Source organism: Desmodus rotundus, chromosome 2, assembly GCF_022682495.2.
Source record: "Desmodus rotundus isolate HL8 chromosome 2, HLdesRot8A.1, whole genome shotgun sequence".
Taxonomy (NCBI): domain Eukaryota; kingdom Metazoa; phylum Chordata; class Mammalia; order Chiroptera; family Phyllostomidae; genus Desmodus; species Desmodus rotundus.
In genome coordinates this window covers 98058569-98079411 of record NC_071388.1, presented here as the reverse complement: position 1 = coordinate 98079411, position 20843 = coordinate 98058569, and the positions used below count along the sequence as shown (strand labels likewise).

General features: G+C 37.8%; 1 protein-coding gene and 1 non-coding gene across 2 annotated transcripts in view; both read right to left on the bottom strand.

The window, feature by feature from the left end:
- GTF2E1 (general transcription factor IIE subunit 1) overlaps positions 1-20843 on the bottom strand; it is a 46050-nt gene that overhangs the window by 4588 nt on the left and 20619 nt on the right. The window contains exons 3-4 of the mRNA XM_024578076.3: positions 14518-14719; positions 9137-9378 (exon numbers count right to left, since the gene is read on the bottom strand). Of these exons, the coding sequence (XP_024433844.1) occupies positions 9137-9378; positions 14518-14719 (444 nt within the window). The remainder of the gene's footprint in view (positions 1-9136; positions 9379-14517; positions 14720-20843) is intronic.
- LOC112320712 (U6 spliceosomal RNA) lies at positions 716-822 on the bottom strand. The gene has a single exon (XR_002976429.1). It is a non-coding gene; the product is annotated as a U6 spliceosomal RNA (small nuclear RNA).

The window sequence follows — 20843 nt, the reverse complement described above, 5'->3', positions numbered from 1 at the left end:
TATTATCATAAAACTTAATAAAGGCAAACTTAGATATGACAGCTTATTATCCTATTTTATATAGAAAGTAATATTCACAAAATTTAATTGGGTAGGCTAAATGACTTATTTAAGGTCATCTTAATACTGGCTAAACACAGTCTCGTTCAATTTTGTTTCTAAGTTCAAACAAAAGAAGGTTTGCTTGTTTCGAGAATAGGCAAAAAGCCAAGGTGGAGAAAACAAGTCTATTAAATAGCTGACAGCTTAATTATTATATAATCTCGAACAAGTGAATCAAAATAACTCTGCATCATAGCCAACCTAATCGGTGGGAAGGAAGAAGTGTGAAGTACGGCCGCCAAAAACAAACTTTTTTATCTGATTAGAATAAAAACACCAAAGGGAATCACATTAGAGGTAACATGTGCTTTTATCATAACTATTCAATTCCACGCCACTTTTACAACTCTTAGCATACACAGAAAAGAAAGGCTAATTGTGAAGGGAAAAGAGGTTAGAAGAAAGGCCAAAAAATAAAGTAGTTTTCAGTTACTGATAATTCTTTACTACTGAAGAACCATACTCAGGTGACATGTTAATAATGATACATAGAGGCACCAGATTCGAATGCTGCTGAATTCCAACCAGAGGTACACACTCCCTTTCATCTCTGCTTCCCAGTTTCTGAGTAAACTTTGTTCATAGTCTTAACCTTCCATTTTCTTTTTCTTTTTAAAATATGGAACGCTTCATGAATTTGCATGTCATCCTTGAGCAGGGGCCATGCTAATCTTCTCTGTATCGTTCCAATTTTAGTACAAGTGCTGCCAAAGCGAGCACTAACCTCCCATTTCCTATGTACTTCTAAATCCTCATCCCCCAAAATCTTTGAATCCTGTAACTTAAGACTAAAATTTAAAAAGTAAAATCTTACAGTTCTCAGACTTATGATTATTATGCAATTCTTTTTTTTATTAGTTTTATATTATTTTTAATTGTATTTTATTGTTTATGCCATACAGTTGTCCTTGCTTTTTCTCCCTTGGCTCACCTCCACTCCCTCAGACAATCCCCTCATCGTTATCCGTGTCCATGGGTCATGCGTTTATGTTCTTTGGCTGCTCTGTTCCCTATGCTGTACTTTACATCCCCATGAGTATTCCATAACTACCAATTTGTTCTTAATCCCTTCACCTTCTTTCATCCAGTCCTCCTTATTATGCAATTTTTAAACCTTTAGTGCTCACAGAGATTTCTAAAATCTTCTACTACAAAGTTGCATCAGTCTTCATGGAAGGTGAGTATCCTTGATCCTTTACTCAGGTGGTGTCTTAGTATGTATTTCAGGCAGCACAAACTTCTTGGTATTTATGACACAACATAAAAATCTTGGACTAGTTATTGCTCCCAATTCAGAGAAATAAAAATGCATATAAATTAGTGCCACAAAAGAAAAAATAAGAGATGAATTTGGCCACCTTGAACACAATAGCACTTGTCCAAAAAAATTAAGAGAAAGAGGTGGCTATTTCTTAAATCTACAAATGGAGATTTAGGAGCAGTTCAAGATGGCAGTTCAAGATAGGAGATCCCAACCACACTTCCTCCCATGGACACAAGTCTACAACTACATATGGAAAATATCCTCCAACAAAGACCTGAAAATTAGGTGAATAAAGCCTCTACAATGAAGAATAAAAGGACAGCATCAAGATGGGTAGGCAGTAGCTGAGGCCTTCGGTGTGCTGGCTCAGTTGGTAAGAGTCATCCTGTACACCAAAAGGTTGTGAGTTCGATCCCAGTCAGGGTGCATACGTAGGTTGTGGGTTCGATCCCCAGTTGGGGTGCAAACAGGAGGCCACAAATCAATGTTTCTTGCTCACATCAATGTTCCTCCTTCTCCCTCCCCCTCTGCCATCAATAAAACCGTATCATCGGGTAAGAATTTTTTAAAAAGTGATGGGTGGGAGGCAGAGACAAGGTCTTGCAAAAACAAAAAACAAACAAATAAACATAGAAAAACACCCCAGGTACAGATATCCACATTTGGGAGAGATCCTGATCCTGCACAAGAGAGAAACACCAAAACACAGGTTTGAAAACCAATGGGGAGTATGTCCAGGAAACCCACAGAACTGTAGGGAACAGAGAACCTGCACTTAAAGGACTTGTGTGCAAACTCACTTGCCCTGGGAACAGTGCAAAACCACCAGTTTGAAAAGTATCTAGACCATATAGGAAGGAAACCTACTTACTAATCTTAAAACATCTGCCAGAGGAAAAGAAAACTGTTGGGAACTTCCTTGGGAATGGAGACACTGGTAGGTACCATTTCTGTAATCTCCTGCTGCCTAGCAAATGTTGGCACTTGGAGGCACCATTTTGTAACTCTCCTTCTAACGTGTTAGCATAGTTGGGCACGCCCTCGTGAGAGCCCCACTTACCCTCAGGCAGCAGTTGAGGGTAGCAGCATGTTTTAGCCAGGCCATTGATAGCCCTACCCACCACCACGGCACTTCATAAATAAGGACACAGATACTGAAAGTGAAGGGATGGTGAAAGATATTCCACGTAGAAAGCATATTACTGTCCATTGAGATCTTGCTTCCAGGTATATTCTCTGTTTGACTCAAACTCTTATACACTTTTTAAAAAAAGATATTCCATGGAAATAGAAAGGAAAAGAAAGCTAGAGTAGCTATATACATTTCAGAAAAAATGGACTTTAAAACAAAGAATGTGATAAAAGACAAAGAAGGGACCTATATAATGATAAAGGGGTCAATATAGCAAAAAGATATAACATTTATAAATTTATATGCACCCAGCACAGGAGCAACAAAATATATAAAAGAAATATTAACAGACCAAAAGGAGAAATTAATAGCAATACAATAACAATAGGGAACTTTAACTTTAACACTCTACTTACACCAATGGATAGATCATCCAGACAGAAAATCAATAAGGAAACATCGACCTTAAACAACATATTCGATCAGATGGATTTAATAGCTATATACAGAACACTCTATCCAAAAGGAGAATACCATTCTTCTCAAGTGTACTTGGAACATTCTCCAGAACAGCATATTAGGCCACAAAATAAGGCTCAATAAATTCAAGAAGACTGAAATCAAATCAAGTATTTTCTCTGATCACAATGGTATAAAACTAGAACTCAATTACAAAAAGAAAATGGAAAAAAACCCCCACAAAAATGTGGAGATTAAACAACATGCTACTGAATAATCAAAGGGTTATCACACAAAAATCAAGAATAAACAAAAAATAACACCTAGAGAGAAATGAAAACACAAGTACAACACACCAAAATCTACAGAATGCAGCAAAAGCACTTTTAAGAAGGAATTTATAGCAAAAAGGTCTACCTTAAGAAATAAGAAAATCATAACCAAGATGGAGGCATAAGTAAACATACTGTGCCTCCTCGCACAACCAAGGGAAGGACAACAACAATTTAAAAACAAAAACAACCAGAAATGACAGAAAATCAAACTGCGGGGAAGTTGGACAACCAAGGAGATAAAGGAGAGACATTCATCCAGACCGGTAGGAGGGGCGGAGACGGGCAGCTGGGGTAGACAGGACTCCTGTTGCCGGGCTGGACACAGAACCTGGCAGATTGTTGAACAAATGGGGTGGTAGCGTGATCGCTAGCAGACCCCATGCCCCACATTTGTGCATAGAAAAACCAGGAGGATCGCGAAGCAGACCACCACCCAGGCTCGGGGAAACAAAGCCTCAAACCACTGATTGAAAACACCCATGGGGTTGAGGCAGCAGCAGGAGAAACTCCCAGCCTCACAGGAGAGTTCATTGGAGACACTCACAGGGGCCTAGAGTGTGCACAAGCCCACCCACTCGGGAATCAGCACCAAAAGGGCCCAATTTGATTGTGGATAATGGAGGGAGTGACTGAAATCCGGCAGAGAGTGGAGCAAGTGCCATTGCTCCCTCTCGGCACCTCCCCCACATACAGTGTCACAGCATAGTGACCAGCGTTACCCCACCCCCCCGGTGAATACCTAAGGCTCTGCCCCTTTATGTAACAGACACGCCAAGACCCCCCCCCCCAAAAAAAAAGGCCCAAATAAAGAACAGTTCAAAGCTCCAGAAATAATTCAACTAAGCAGAGAGCAGGTAGCCAACCTATCAGATGCACAGTTCAAAACACTGGTAATTAGGATGCTCACAGAATTGGTTGAATTTGGTTGAAAATTACATGAAAAAATGAAGGCTATGCTAAGAGAAACAAAGGAAAATGTACAGGGAACCAATAGTGATGGGAAGGAAACGGGAACTCAAATTGACACTGTAGACCAGAAGGAAGAAAGAAACATCCAACCAGAAAAGAATGAAGAAACAAGAATTCAGAAAAATGAGGAGAGGCTTAGGAACCTCCAGGACATCTTGAAACGTTCCGACATCCGAATTATAGGGGTGCCAGAAGGAGAAGAGGAAGAACAAAAAATTGAAAACTTATTGGAACAAATAATGAAGGAGAACTTCCCCAATCTGGCGAAGGAAATAGACTTCCAGGAAGTCCAGGAAGCTCAGAGAGTCCCAAAGAAGCTGGACCCAAGGAGGAACACACCAAGGCACATCATAATTATATTATCCTAGATTAAAGATAAGCAGAGAATCTTAGAAGCAGCAAGAGAAGAGGACACAGTTACATACAAAGGAGTTCCCATAAGACTGTCAACTGATTTCTCAAAAGAAACCTTGCAGGCAACAAGGGATTGGAAAGAAATATTCCAAGTCATGAAAGGCAAGGACCTACATCCAAGATTACTCTACCCAGCAAAGCTATCATTTAGAATGGAAGGGAAGATAAAGTGCTTCCCAGATAAGGTCAAATTAAAGGAGTTGATCATCACCAAGCCCTTATTCTATGAAATGTTAAAGGGATCTATCTAAGAAAAAGAAGATAAAAAATATGAACAGTAAAAATGACAGCAAATCACAGCTATTAACAACCACACCTAAAACAAAAACAAAAGCAAACTAAGCAAACAACTAGAACAGGAACAGAACCACAGAAATGGAGATCACATGGAGGGTTATCAATAGAGGAGTGGGAGGGGGTGAGAGGGGGGGAAGGTACAGAGAATAAGTAGCATAAATGATAGGTAGAAAATAGACAGGGGGAGGGTAAGAATAGTGTAGGAAATGTAGAAGCCAAAGAACTTATAAGTATGACCCATGGACATGAACTATAGGTGGGGAATGTGGGAGGGAGGGGTTGGGGAGGATGGAGTGGAATGAAGTGAGGGGAATGGGACAACTGTAATAGCATAATCAATAAATATATTAAAAAATAAAAAATAAAAATAAAAATAAAAGTACAAATTGGTAGTTACAGAATAGTCATGGGGATGTAAAGTACAGCATAGGGAATATAGTCAAAATATTGTAATAACTGTGTATGGTGCCAGTTGGGTACTGGAAACATCAGGAGGATTACTTTGTAAGTTATCTGTAATGTCTAACCACTCACTGTGTTGTATACCTAAAACTAATATAATGTCAAATGTCAACTCTCGTGGAAAAATAAATTTAGAAAGATTAAAAAAAAAGAAATAAGAAAATCTCAAAACAAACAATCTAAGTTTATACCTAATGAAATGAGAAAAATAAGAACAAAGCCCAAAGTTAGCAGAAGTAAGGAAATAATAAATAAAGATCAGGGTTGAAATAAATAAAATAGAAACGAAAAAGAAATTAGAAAAGATCAATAAAACCAAGAGCTGGTTCTTTGAAAAGATAAACAATGAACAAATATTTAGCTGTATTAACCAATAATAAAACAGAGAAGGTTCAAATAAAATCAGAGATGAGAGAGAAGTCACAACTAATACTACAATACAAAGGATCACGAGAGAGTAATATGAACAATTATACACCAACAAAATGAACAATCCAGAAGAAATGTCTACAAATACACATTCTTCCCAGACTGAGTCATGAAAAAATAGAAAATTTGAGTACACTGATTACCAGCAAGGAAATTGAATCAGTACTCTAAAAACTCCCAGTGAACAAAAGTCCAAGACCAAGATTCACTGGTGAACCACTGGTGAATTCTATCAAATATTTGCAGAAGATTTAATACATCTCCTTCACAAACTCCTTCAAAAGACCAAAGAGGAGGGAATGCTTCCAAACTCATTTAATGAGATCAGAATTACATTGATACCAAAACTAGACAAAAACACCACAAAAAAAAAAATTTTACAGGCCAACATCTTTTATGAATATAGATGCAAAAATCTTCAACAAAATATTACCAAACTATTGAACAATACATATAAAGGATCACACACCATAATCAAGTGGGATTTATTGCAGGGATGCAAGGATGGTTCAACATCTGCAAATCAATCAATGTGATACTCTACATAAACAAAATGAAGTACAAAAATCATCTGATCATCTCAATAAATGCAGAAAGATAAACTGACAAAATTCAACATCTATTTATGATAAAAACTCAACAAAGTGGGAACATACTTCAACATAACAAAGGCCATATGTGACAAATCTACAATTAAATCATACTCAACAGTGAAAAGCTGAAAGCTTTTCATCTAAGATCAGAAACAGACAGGGATCCCCGCTCTCACTACTTTTATTCAACATAGTATTAGAAGTCCTAGCCACAGCAATTGGGCAAAAGAAAAAATAAAAGGCATCCATATCAGAAAGGAAGTAAAATTCTCACTATCTGCAGATAACATAATACAGGGTGGGCAAAAATAGTTTTACAATTGTGAATACACAAAACACGGAGTTTGTTATTGTATTATTACTTTTTAATTATTGCATTATTTTTCATATGAACAACTGTAAACCTATATTTCCCCATCCTGAAGATAGAAAAACCTATAAACTCCACCAAAAAACCATTAGAATAAACTCAGTAAAGTTGCAGCATATGAACTCAATGTGAAGAAATCTGTGACATTTCTATACACTAATAATAAACAACTGGGAAGGGAAATTAAGAAAATAATTCCATTTACAACTGTATCAAAAAGAATAAAATACTGAGGAATAAATTTAACCAAGGGGGTGAAAGACCTGTACACTGAAAACTTAAGATACTGATAATATAAAGAAGATGCAAATAAATGGTAAGACATTCCGTACTCATGGACTAGAAGAATTAATATTGTTAAAATGTCCATACTATTCAAAATAATCTACATATTCAATGCAATCCCTATCAAAATTTTAATGGCATTTTTCACAGAAATAAGACAAATAATTCCAAAATTTGTATGGAACCATAAAAATTCCCAAATAGCAAAGCAATCTTGAGAAAGAAAATCAAAGTTGGAGGGAGGTATCAGGTCTCTCCCTGATTTCAAATTATACTACAAAGCCACAGTAATAAAAATGATATAGTATTCGCATAAAAATAGATATACAGATCAATAAAACAGAATCCAGAGCCCAGAAATAAACCCATACATATATGGACAATTAATTTATGATGAAGGAGTAAAAAAACATAATGGAGAAATAACAGTTTCTTCAAACAGTGGTGTTGGGAAAACTAGATAGCCACAGGTGAATACAAATTAGACCACTACCTTACACCACGCACAAAAATTAACTCAACATGAGCTAAATAAGACCTGAAACCATAAACTTTCAAGAAGAAAACATAGATAGTAAGCTCCATTACATCAGCCTTAACAATGTTTTCATGGATCTGACTCCAAATGGAATAGAAACAAAAGCAAAAAAAAATGGACTACATCCAAGTAAAAAGCTTTTGCACAGTGAAAGAAATTATCAAAATGAAAAGGCAACCTACTAAATGGAAGAATATATTTGCAAATCATACATCCAATAAGGGGTTAATATGCAAAATATACAAAGAATTCATATAGCTCAACAACAAAAGAACAAAAAATCTGATTTAAAAAATGGGCAGAGGAACTGAACAGATATTTTTCCAAAGACATACAGTTGGCCAACAGGGAAATAAAAATATGTTCAACTTCACTAATAATTAGGGAAATGCACATCAAAGCCACAATGAGACATCACCTCACACCTGTTAGAATGGCTATTACCAAAAGGACAAAAAAATAACAGGTGTCAGAAGGAATGTCGATATAAGGAAATTCAGTACACTATAGGTGGAAATGCAAATTAGTGCAGCTACTACAGAGAACAGTATGGAGAGTCCTCAAAAAATTAAGACTAGAACTACCATATGATCCAGCTATTCCAAAGAATACAAAAATATTAATTCAAAATGACATAGGGGAAGGGGGGTGAGGGGAGGTTGAGAAGGGTTTAGGGGGAACATATGGTGATGGACAGAGACTTGGGGTGGTGAATACAGTGTACAGATGGTGTATTGTAGAACTGTGCATCTGAAACCTGTATGATTTTGTTAACCAGTGTCACCCCAATAAAGTCAATAAAAAGGAAAAAAAGATATAGCACCCCTATGTTCATTGCAGCATTATTTATAATAGCCAAGAAATGAAGCCCATCTAAGTATCCATCAACAGATGAATAGCACATATACATAATGAAATGCCACTCAGCCATAAAAAGTGAAAGCTTGCCATCTGCGACAACATGGAGAAAGACAAATACTGTATGAGTTCATTCATACGAGAAATCTTAAAAAAGAAAACCCAACAAATAAAACAAAAACAAACTGATAGATAGAGAGACTGGCAGTTACCTGCCAGAGTGGAAGGAGGTTAAGGGGTGGGTAAAGTGGGTGAAGGAGGTCAAGTGTACGGTGAAGGATAGAAACTACACTTCGGTGGTGATCGCTCTGTAGTACATACGGATGTAGAAGTATAGTGTTGTACACTGAAATATATAATGCTGTCTACCAATTTATCTCAATTAAAAATAAAGACAGATAGGTTTAAAAGCTGTCTATTTGTTTCTTCAACTAAGTGAAAGAATAATGCAAGTATATTGTTTGGTTTTAATGCTTATTACTTAATTTCCTACTTCTTGATGTAAGGCAATTGTTTTGGAAAACAGAGTGGATTACCAACAAAACTAAGAATTGCCTAGGCAATTTCCCATTAAATCAAACTTATTTTCTACTGAACCCAGACACGCTCATTTTAATGACTTCTCTTACCTTCCTTCATCTCCTCAGAACTATATGCTCCTTGGACAGTGCTCTCTCTCAACCAAATGGGTCTCTCTTTGGCAGATTTCCCCTCCAGTGAGGCCCGATGAAGATCTTCTTGGTCATCCATGTTAATGACAACATTCTGCGTATATAAGTCCTCATAGGAAGGACCTTTGGTGGCCCATGCTTCCCGGTGGTGCCCACCTGCCAGGCCAGCAGCTCCAGCAGTAGCTGCTGCACGGTCCTTGCTATATAAAAAGATTAGAGGAAGACAGGAGGAAAAATATGAAAGTCTTGGTTTTGGAAAAGGAGGGCAGCTGCGCATGTGGTTACTGAATGAACGCTGGCTAGCAACCACGTACACAAGCTTTGACAATTTTGAGAAACCGCTCTTACATCTCACAGTGAAAGTTGCATGGGTTATAAGAACACATCATATTTACGTTTAAGTTCTTCAAACAGTGGATCAGATCATCTGGTGTATATAAATGACTGAGGTTTTACAGGTTAAGATGTTGCAATAAATCTACCTTGGAAGAGGACAGACAGTCTGGTGGCACTTAAAAGACACTCGCCGGCAAAAATCTCTCCCATGTATATCTTCCATGTACCTTTCTTCATTCCTTTTGCTGTGTTCCTTCCAGTGTCCACTGCCTGACTCATTTGGCCCCGTGTTTCTCCTTAATTTCTCTCCCATTTTTCTCTAAATGTTTTCCATGGAACCTGAACTGTCATCTAGTGTGGAGTCCTGCCTCATTTTAAGCCTAACCAATACTTCTTCACTTATCTTTGTGTCCTGTACCACGTCTCCCTGATGAGTCACTCACTATTTTTTCTTCTCTTTGACCCTACTTCATTTCTGCTTATTCCAATGCTCTTCATCTCCTCCCAGGCCCACTTATGCCTACTTGAGCTTTTTGCCTCATGCTCAGTTGAAGTTTCTTTGATGGATATCTCTGTCAGTGTATCTGACTGGGTCATTACATCTCTCTCTCAGAACATTCTGTTTCTGATCATATTTTGGAGGTTATCTTGAGCTTATCCCATCCCTCCGGTTTTCCCTCCCTCTGGCTGTCTACAGGCCCACTGCCACTTTTGTTATACAAAAATGCCCTCTCTCATTTTATTTATTTATTTCAATTATAAAGGACACATGGACAATAACGGGGTGGGGGTAGAAACGGGAGGGAGGTGAGGGGGGCTGGAGGTTAGGCTGGGGTGAGGGGAAGGCAGAGAACTGTACTTGAACAACAATAAAATTAGAAAAAAAAATGCCCTCTCTCCAGTTGCCCAATTCAAACTGATTCAGTCATTTAATCCATGTCTGCCAGCTACTGCCTCTAGCTACACGTAGGGCTGCTATAACCCTTCTTTCCCATAGCCTTTATACCAGTTATTTGCTGTCCCTCTCTAGGCTTATTAGGTATCTCTCTATACCCAATTTATTTGTCTTACTATATTGTAAAGTCTTATGCTACAGTTGCAAATAACTGGTTTCTCTTTTTGCATTTATCTAATGTTATTTTTTGCATATTTACTATGCTTGTCTCAATTTAATCTTTATCTGTCTCTAGTCATTATCTTTCCATCTTCCAACAGTTCTGATGTCTCCTAAAAGGCTGTGTCTCTGTCATCACTATAACCTGACTCTGCTTACTCTGGTGTAAATTGAGTTTTTGAATTTTAGTCTCCCTCAAGCATTCACCTTTCTTTCTCTTCTCTTCTCCCTTGGCCTAATCTATGTTTATATGTTTATGTGCTCACTTTATATCCTGAGTCTCTCCTCTCTCACCTGGGTCTCTCTGACTCCTTTGAATGTCCCTTCTATCCACAGCCAACATCTTTACCTTGTAATGAGCCTACTCGACATGCCTGTTTGCCCCTAAATGTGTCTCCCTGAGCTAGCCAAATGCCTTTTTAAAAAAAGATTTTACTTATTTATTTCTAGAGAGAGGGTAAGGGAGGGAGAAAGAGAGGGAGAGAAAGATTAATGTGTGGTGGTCTCTCAGGTGCCCTCTATTGGGGACCTGGCCCGCAACCCAGGCATGTGCCCTGACTGGGAATCGAACTAGCAACTCTTCACCCTGCAGGCCGGTGCTCAATCCACTGAGCCACAACAGCCAAGGCCCATATGCCTTTTCTGTCTCTTTCCATACACTCAATGTTTCTCTAACTCTGACCTAGCCAATTACATTCCTGTCCTTTTCTGTGTCTCCTTTATCCAGACTCTTATTAAATGCTTCACTCACTCTCTCTGAAGCTATTGTTTCTCTATATATAATTTTGAACATATAGCTTTCATCTATGCTCTTTCTTTAGCATTAACTCTGAAGGTCAACGAGTAGAGAAGAACAAGAAAAGTAGAAAAAAGAACAGGACAACTAATATAAATATTAGCATGAGACTACTTTTTTATAAAAGTATCCTATGTCTTTTGTTTTTAGTATTGCATTACAGAAACCAAAAATTGGTTTAATTCCAGTTTGAAACATAAGACATGTGACCACAAGTCATACAAATTTTTAAATTTGGAAGAATTTTTTTAAAAGATGTTTTTAACCATGAAGAGTTGACTACACAGATTTTATTTCTACCTTTACCACAGACACAGACAAATCTAAATTATAAGCAAATGTGACACTAAAAATCTAGATGAGAGACGACACCGTAGGCTCACCCCTTCTGCATATTTAAATTTCTTCTATGGAGAGAATGCACATATTTTACTTAAAGATGACAAAAGGGACAATTCAGTTTTGAATCTTTTTACATTAAGAAATTTTAGAACTTTAAAAAGCTAACTCTTGCTCAGGACTGGGGAGGAATATTATTTCAAATTAAAATTTTAAAGATCTTTAAGATGAGTGTTAAAAAGAGATGATGAAAAAGGTGAGGCTACAGGCAAAGAATTCCATTTAAGAAAGACTTGCTGAAAAGCTGAAACTGTCCATCAGCTCTCGGGTTAAGTCCACTAATTCTGCAGAGGCAGCTTCTGATTCCTGATCTAGGGATGAGCTAGAATTTAACTGATTACAGATCAGTAACCAAACTAACAATGATGCCACTTATCTTTTAAAAAATCGTCAATGAATCACTATCATCCCTGAGCTCCCATTCCACTCTACTGTAGTTGCTTTTCTTGTATCTGGGGCAGGATGGCTATTACAGATTTGTTACACTGCAAAACAGATCCTATAGTACAGAAAGGCTAAATCAATACCACTTCCAGGATGTTTTATATTCAGGCAGCAGAGCCTGTCAAATGCTTGGTGAGGCCATCTTGGCCAGGTTAACACCTTACATCCTAGCTCCAATGGTCTTTCTCCTGACTTCATGGAAGCAATTGTACTTCGGTCTGGCTGGCACTTCCAGGTACCCTATTCTATCTCTTTTGCCTGCCTCCATTCACCCTTTCTTTCTTAGTGACCAGACTGTTGGACAGCTTCTTTCTTGATCAGTTTATTTCCTCTACTTCCTGATTCTTCTTCATCTCCAGAGTCATCATCGTTCCTAAGGAGAAGCCAGGTTTATCTGATACAGTGAGTTAGTTGCTAGGGCCTCTAGCATTACTGCATGACTGCGACTGGTCTCCAGCATGGAGAAAGGGATACCTCAATACAGATCAGGAATGGGGGGTGGACAGTGGCAGGTGGGAACATCAGAGCCAGATGCCAGGAGTGATGGTGAAAGAATACTATTGTAGTGGGAAAATATCTTGATACATAGGAAAATAACTATAGTTAGAAGAGGAAACACAAGAATAATTCATGGATAGTATTATATTATGTAGAAGGCAATCAGAGAGAATGCTAAAGCATACTTCAACCTGAAATAACCCACAGACTTAGAAAAGTATGTATTTTTATAAAGTTACTATGCCTCATTGGTTCCTATGTTAGGGTTATAGTATTACTTACATAGACAGAAAAAGATATAAACAATATATCCTTGATAAGAGACCAAATGACCAGTAACAGAAATTTAAGGCTATCTGTGATGTGGATGATATTGGCTCCTACCAACTGTGGCTCCTCTCCTTCTCTGCTTACTGATTTTATTCAAATACTGATAGTTACTTGCTCCAAAGGACTCTGGGACTTTCCCCAGCAGTGGGAGGTAGACCTTAACTGTCTAAGCAGCTATCATGTGATCTCATAACCTTCGCCAGATGCTGGTTTAGAAATAAGCATATAAAATAATTCTGGCCAGTGAGACACAGAGGAGTAAGGTAGGATGAAGGCTGCCCTCTGGGAAAGTCTTCTTCAATCTTAAAATAAGATACAGGAAGGGATGGCCTATTGTCTGCATTTGGAGAGTTTCATCTACATGTGATACCTAGAAAAACATGACTATCTTAGGCTAGATCCCCCTGTGCTCCTGAGAAGACAACCAACAGGCTAAATTTGGCAGATTATAAACATGGATAAAATCTAGATTCTTGAGGATGTAACTAAGCTGTGAAATTAATTCTGTGCTCCTCAGGAATTCTGGTCATGCTCGTGAGGTTTTTTCTTCTTATTAAGCTACTTCTGGTTCAGTTTTCAGTCATCACATGTAAAGGCAGCCTAACCGATCCATAGCGCTAGAGTATGACATTCATTTCTGTACAACTGGGTTGGTTTTAACAACCTGAAAGAAACTCAGTTTGCTCAGGAATGCCTAGAACTGGCTTTTCCGTAGCACTGGTACCAGAGGGTATAAAATACTAAGAGTGTTCAACTATACAGTTGCAACTTGGACTGCTGGGTCCTATGAAAGGGTACAAAATCCAAGCTCTTAGCTTTTTCCTTAGTTTGACACTAGAAGGAAAAAGAAAGTGGTAGAGTAGGAGAACACTCGCTGACCCCAATTCTCATTTATGCAAAACTAAGGCTACCTCTGCAATTCAAACATTAGGGTACACTAGAAAAAAAAATAGGAAGCCCCACAGGTAACACCTACTTCACTTTGAAGGAAGTTGCACTGAAAACTGAGGCGGGCAAGAAAGGTAATGGTTAGTGTGCTCCAAAAACAAAAAAGCAAATGCTGTATTCCTTAAAGAACTTCAGCCTTCAGAACTTGGCTGGGAAAATTAAAATGTCCCCAAGAGGTGCGACTAATTTAGGACTAGCTAACAACTGGCTGAGCTGCAGCAGGCCTAAGCAGAGTGAGTGCTCGAAGTCAGACCTGACTACTTAAAGATTTTCGCCTAAGGCTCACACTGTTCTGCATTCAGTACAAACAAACTTCATCACAGGCACAAGTTAGTAAGACAAGTGCAGAAGAGCTTGGAATCTATGAAAATTAGTCTTCTGGTAAATTAATTACCCACTCTTTCTCTTCAAAGTACAGGTAGTTAAAACAAGGGCAAGCTTAAAATTGTTCCTGAGCACAGGGCCTACCCTCACCTCTGTTTCAGGGCTGGTATTTCTGTAGGTTCGGGCTCAAGTATTTCATAGGCCAAGTTCACATCCTCTGTCTCTCGAAGCAAAGCATATATAGGTTCAATTTGTTCATTAAACCTTGCCAAAAGTGTGCGTGCATCTTTTTTGGGCATTGCTGATTCATCTTCTTCTACCTCTGTGCCGCAAAAGGTGCAGCGGAAAGTTCCTACAGAGAAAACAAGTCTCAGGTCAGGCAAGAGAAATGATCAAGACTAGCCTTTAGCAAACTGTTTGTATCTCCACAACTCCTCTACCATGTCATTATGAAAAATTTCAAATATGCAGGAAAGACGAAAGAGTTTTACAGCGAACATCCACATGCCCACCATCGAGACTCTAAAATCAACATTTTGCTATATTTGATTTATCACATTTCTATCCATCTCTTATTTTTGGTGCATTTCAAACTAATATCTAACCCCCAAATGCAGCATAGCAAAGTTTTTAATCATATTTCTAACAAATTTATACTTATTTTAACTTAAAATCAAAATTTTTACAGCTTACCAGTGAAACCTGTGCCCTTTCCCAAAAGCCTTCTTTTTACACATAAATTTTGCCAAACACATACCCGAAACCAAGTTTCTAGTCATCCTGTACATTGTTACAAGGCTATTTTTTTCAAACTTATTAACCATTTATATCTAAACAAATTTAACCAATCATTTTTAAAATTGACGCTGAAGAAGGCTTTATTGTTCTTATTTCTATATCCCTGACATTCAACTTGTAACTAAATTGTAGTAATTCCTTAGACACATCTAAGATTTTTCACTTCTATTGTCATTTCACTGACCACGACTACATTATTTAGCATGAAACAACTTCCTAAATCTGGTCTTGGAACCTCTAGGTTCTCCCTCTCCAACTCCACCTCTCCACTTCCAAGTGTTCTCTGTCACCACTTCTGTCATTTCCTTACCCTGCTCTGAAGTCTATCTGGTAGCTGGATTCTAAAGCCTACCGCATCAAAGCTACATTTGTCATCCTAACATTCAAGATCCTATATCATTTGGCACTAAACACACAACCCAATCACAGTCCTTCACCTGTCAAGTAAATTCAAGCATTTGAGAGAAAAAATATTAGACATTAAGATAAATATTTGTATAGTGTTTTCTGTTTCTAAAACACTTCCATAAACACGCTTTGATCCTTATACCAATCCTGCAAAGCGATGTCACAACTGAGGCTCTGAGGAGTTTTGTGATTTGTCCAAAGTCACATGGCCAGTAAAGGAAAAGCAGTAACAGCAGCTGTTGTATACTGAGTGCTTACCAAGTATCACCAACTCTGATTATTGCCCAGTTAGATCTGTAAAATACAGAGGCTCTAAGGGGTTAAATAAATTATTCAAGGTCAACAATAACTACTAATTGTGAGGAGGGGGCAAGAATCAAACCCACACCATTTTGCTGAAACTCACACTCTTAAACATTATGGTCTACTATCGGCACTTGGATCTCCAGTTTGGTTTATTCCCAATGCCGGGGATATGTACCCTTCCTTTCTATCCCAGTTTACCTGAGTGATGAATTAAAAGAGACCATACAAGTACTTAGCGCCTGGCACTTTGTAAGTAGGCAAACATTGAGCTTTAAAAAGCTCCACATGTGATTGATATGTTACCCCACCCCCTTACCCCTCTTCCCTGGTAAGGAATAAACAAACTAGGCATCTCTGTTTCAACACTACACTCAAGCCTGCTGATTATTTCAAAAGGAAGATTTTTACTGCTTCTCACACATAAACACCAATATCACACAAGTTCTTTGTTCATATATCCTATTTAAAGCACTCTTCATCCATCTTCCCACTGTCCAAATGGTACCTAATTTTTTACACCGATTCCAAATCAGTGAGAGAGAAAAACCACCCCTCACAGACAGAAGGTGGCCCAGCACTCAGTTAGGTTGTGATGTGTTTCTATCAAACAGAATCTCACAGATTACCAAAAGCAGATAAGGAAGGTCCTTTGTGGCCATTGTGGAAGTGATACAAAGCCAAGTCTCTTTGAGGCCGAGTATAGACAAAAGTAAGGTCTCTGTCCAAAAACAAAAAAATCTCAGCTAACTGCAACTATTGCTTCCTTACCGATTACAGTTGTAGCCTGACCCTGTGCTTCTTACCTCGTAGATGAGATTTATTAAGATACCCGATCATAGAATTATCCCCACTTCTTGACAGCACCCAGTCCAGAGCAAACCCCCACCACTTTCCTGAATCCTCCCCAAAATTACCTAACAAAAGCCCACATCCTCTGTCCAGCATGGCCTTACTGTGACACACCATGGTTCCCCATGGCATGTGGCTTCCCTTTTTGCAGAAAGCATTGATAAACCCAACTTTGTTTATCTATGGGTATGATGGTCTTTGACTAGTGGGCATCAACAAAGACTCCAGCTTAACTAACTACACAAGCATACTACTTACCAAAATAAAGAGAGGAAGAATAAGTCATTTGTTCTTTGTGGGGAAAAGATATGAATTTGCTTTAAATATCTGAACTCACATTGCCCACTGGTTATTAAAATGTATGTTAGAAGGCAACTTATTACAACTGCTTAAAGCTCATACGTGAGATATAGACTGGAAATTCTGATATGAGAATCAAGAAGATATAAATGGTAACTGAAGCCATATGATAGATTAGAGTATCGAAAAAGATTAAGGAGAGTGAGAAGCATAGGCGGTCAAGGCATAAACCCAAGGCAAGAGGAATCCTTAAGACAGAAATGGCATAACCAGATGGAATTTCAAGGAAGAAAGGATTTGTGTTCATTTATCAAGGTTAAAAATTGAAAATTAGTGACCTTGGCTAGTGGGGTTTTAGTTGGTATGCTGCTATCTTAGAATAGTTTCTAACTACTTCAGGCTATCTCAGCCTCTTCTCTTCAACAGAAGTAGAAAGAATATAATCCATGTGGGATCATATAAAATAAGGTCTACTTCAGCTCTCAAATACCTGCTGAATTAAAAAAAAAAAGCAAGGTGATGTGGAACTTACATTAAATGTTGAAAAATAGGTGCTTATAAAGACTGTCACTGAAAACTAGAGGATACTGAAAAACATTATCTAATTCAATAGTTTTCAAAATTATATTTAAAGAAAGAAATATCAGACAACTGTAATTGAACAATAATTAAAATTGTTAAAAAATAAATAATAAAAAAGAGAATAACACACACATACAAAAAAATAAAGAAATCCCATTCCAGAAGTAAAGAAGTAGCTAATATATAAATGTGCAAATATTCTAATTCAAGCACAGAAAGAGAGCCAAGACAAAGGGTAACACTCTAATCCTCTCAGCACATGTCTTCAAAGCATTACAAGCTGGGCTTCTCAAGGTCTCGCATGGGGCATACTTTGCTGCAGAGCCTTTGTACTTGCTGTTTCCTCTACCCCGGATGCTACTCCTCCAGATAGGTGAATGGCTTGTCTCCTTACTTAGTTTAGTTCTCTACTCAGAAGTCACCTCAGTGAGGCCTTCCCTAACCAACATTACCTAAAATTTCAATACCATCTTGTCCTCCCTTTTTTCTTAACATTTGTCACTATTAAACATATTATGTTTTATTATTTAAATAGTTTATTAGATTACTTGTCATTAAAATTATGTTATACCAATTTTTTAAAAATGCTCTCCCAAATACCCAATTTCTCCTTTGAAGACAAGATACATTCCAAACTGCAACTTTAAATAAACAAACACGCTTGTTAGTGTCACTCATCCACATAAAATAGCAATGCTTTCATTTTGGGAAAAGAGTGAAAGAGATCTCTAACATCATCGTTTGGTAGAAGGGTAATCTTAGAGTAACAGTCCTTTACTTGAATAAATAAATTTGGCTTTGTGGGGAAAAAAATAGGGAGAAAGCAGTATAAGTCACCAGGGACCTGAATTCTAGCCTCATTCAAGTAACTTTCTGAAGACCCAGGTTTAATTTAGATTAAGATTTACTAACAATTACCTCTGGAAGGGCCCACTTTGGAGCTCTCAAAAGAGTAGCTTAAATATTACTAATAAGAACTGTAAAGAATCTGAGATTTTATCCTACTTATAAGCTAACAAATTATCCTGCCGGTTTCATGGGTGTTGGAGAAGACACAAGACTCCTATGGTCAGAGACAAAGCATTTATTACTCACAAAAATAGCAGAGGACAGTGTCAGCTTTGTGACAGCTCTGAAAGGCCCCAATTCCCATACAGTGACACACAGAGAGCCAGGTAACGATAGTACGTTATGTTACAAGACGGAAATCCTGATACGAAGGAACCAAGTCTTTTATAATGGGCATAAAGATACCTGTCCTTTGCTCTGCACAGTGATGGTATCTTGACTATACTGAACTGAGCAAACATGCCCTGGAGGGAGACTATTACTTTTTTAATTTTACTTTTCAATTGCAGTAGACTTTCAATATGCAAGACAAGAGTGGTCAGACAATCACATGGTTTACAAAGTGCTCCCTCTGATATTTCAAGTACCCACCTGGCACCATACATAGTTATTGTAATATCATTGACTATATCATCTATACCGTACTTTACATCCCTGTGAATATTTTGTAATTACCAATTTGTACTTCTTAACCTCTTCACCTTTTTTCACCCAATCCCCTAATCAGCCTCCCATCTGGCAATCCTCAGTTTGTTCTCTGTATCTATCGGCCTGTTTCTACTTTGTTCATTTGTTTTGTTCTTTAGATTCTGCATGCAAATGAAATCATACTTGTCTTTATCTGACTTATTTCACTTAGGATAATACCTTCTAGTTCCATTCATGCTGTTGTAAATGGTAAGATTTCATTATTTTTCACAGTCAGGGAATATTGCATTGTATATATGGACCACCACTTTTTTATCCACTCATCTACTGATGGGCCCTTGGGTTGCTTCTGTATCTTGGCTATTATAACACTGCAGTGAACATAGGGGTGCATTATCTTTTAGAATTAGTGTTTTAAATTTCTTTGGATATATACCCAGAAGTGGAATTGTGGGGTCAGAAGGCAGTTCTATTTTTAATTTTTTTGAGGAATCTCCAAACTGTTTTTCATAATGACTACATCAATCTGCGTTCCCACCAATAGTGCATGAGAGTTCTCTTTTCTCTACACCCTCGCCAACACTGTTGTTTATTGATTTATTGATGATAGCCATTCTGACAGGTGTGAAGTGATATCTCATTGTGGTTTTAATTTGCATTTCTCTGATGATTAGTGATGTTAAGCATATTTTCATATGTGGGGGAGTGTATTTTTATTATACTCAACGGTAAGCAAACTTGCCCTTTGCTCTGGAAAAAATATCTTTATCTTCCAAGCCTGCTCACTGTATAAATACCCTTGAAAAAAATGTAGTCTAGAAAAAAAGCCATCAGACAGTACCTCTTCTTTGCAAGACATGCAAAACGTGTGAGAGACCCGTGGAGAACTGTCATCTCCCAACAGTTACCATGTCTGGCAAACCACGCAGGAGGTAATGCTGGCTGACATCTCTGCATTCTATGTTTACCACACAACACAAGTTGTAAACAGGAACAGGCCTGTCAAAAGCCAGGTCTGGAGTCTAACAAGAAGAATAAATTCTACATTTTTATGGAAATGACTTAAGAATAGCTTAACATACCAGCAGCACTTATATAAATTTCACTAAACATTAAAAAATGCAAATAAGCTTTCCCCAAATCAGAGGTGGGGGTAGGGAACTTAGCACATATTATGTACAAAGTACCATTCTACTGAGTGAGTAGTGGAACATAAATGGAATCTGCCATCAATAAGCTTAAAGTTTAGTAGAGACGAAAGTATCTGGAGACAAACATGACCAGGGATCAGTGCAAAAATAAAGCACATAAGCATTTTAGGGTTAAAAGAAGGAATATAACTTCTAGCTTGAGCATACTAGGGAAAGTTCATGGAGAAAGTACGCCTTTTAAGGTAGACTTTAGAAGTAGTTGTTAGAGATCAAGGAGCAAGGGAAGAAAACAGGACATTCTAGACCATAAGAGAAACAGGTAGTTGAAAATAATGCTAAACTGCAATTTCAGTCTTCTAGGAATATAGTTATCAAAAAGAATGGTAAAAAAAAAAAACAACAACCAAAGAACAGAATTAACAGATAAACTACAGTGGCCATAAGTGGGTCTTGAATGTCAGGCTTCATTTTGACTTTATTCTTGAGTAACAGAAAGGTGATTGAAGGCTTCTGGAAAAGAACATGAGGTAATCAAAACTAATATTTATAAAAATTGATCTGCCTTACTGACTTGAGATGGTCTTC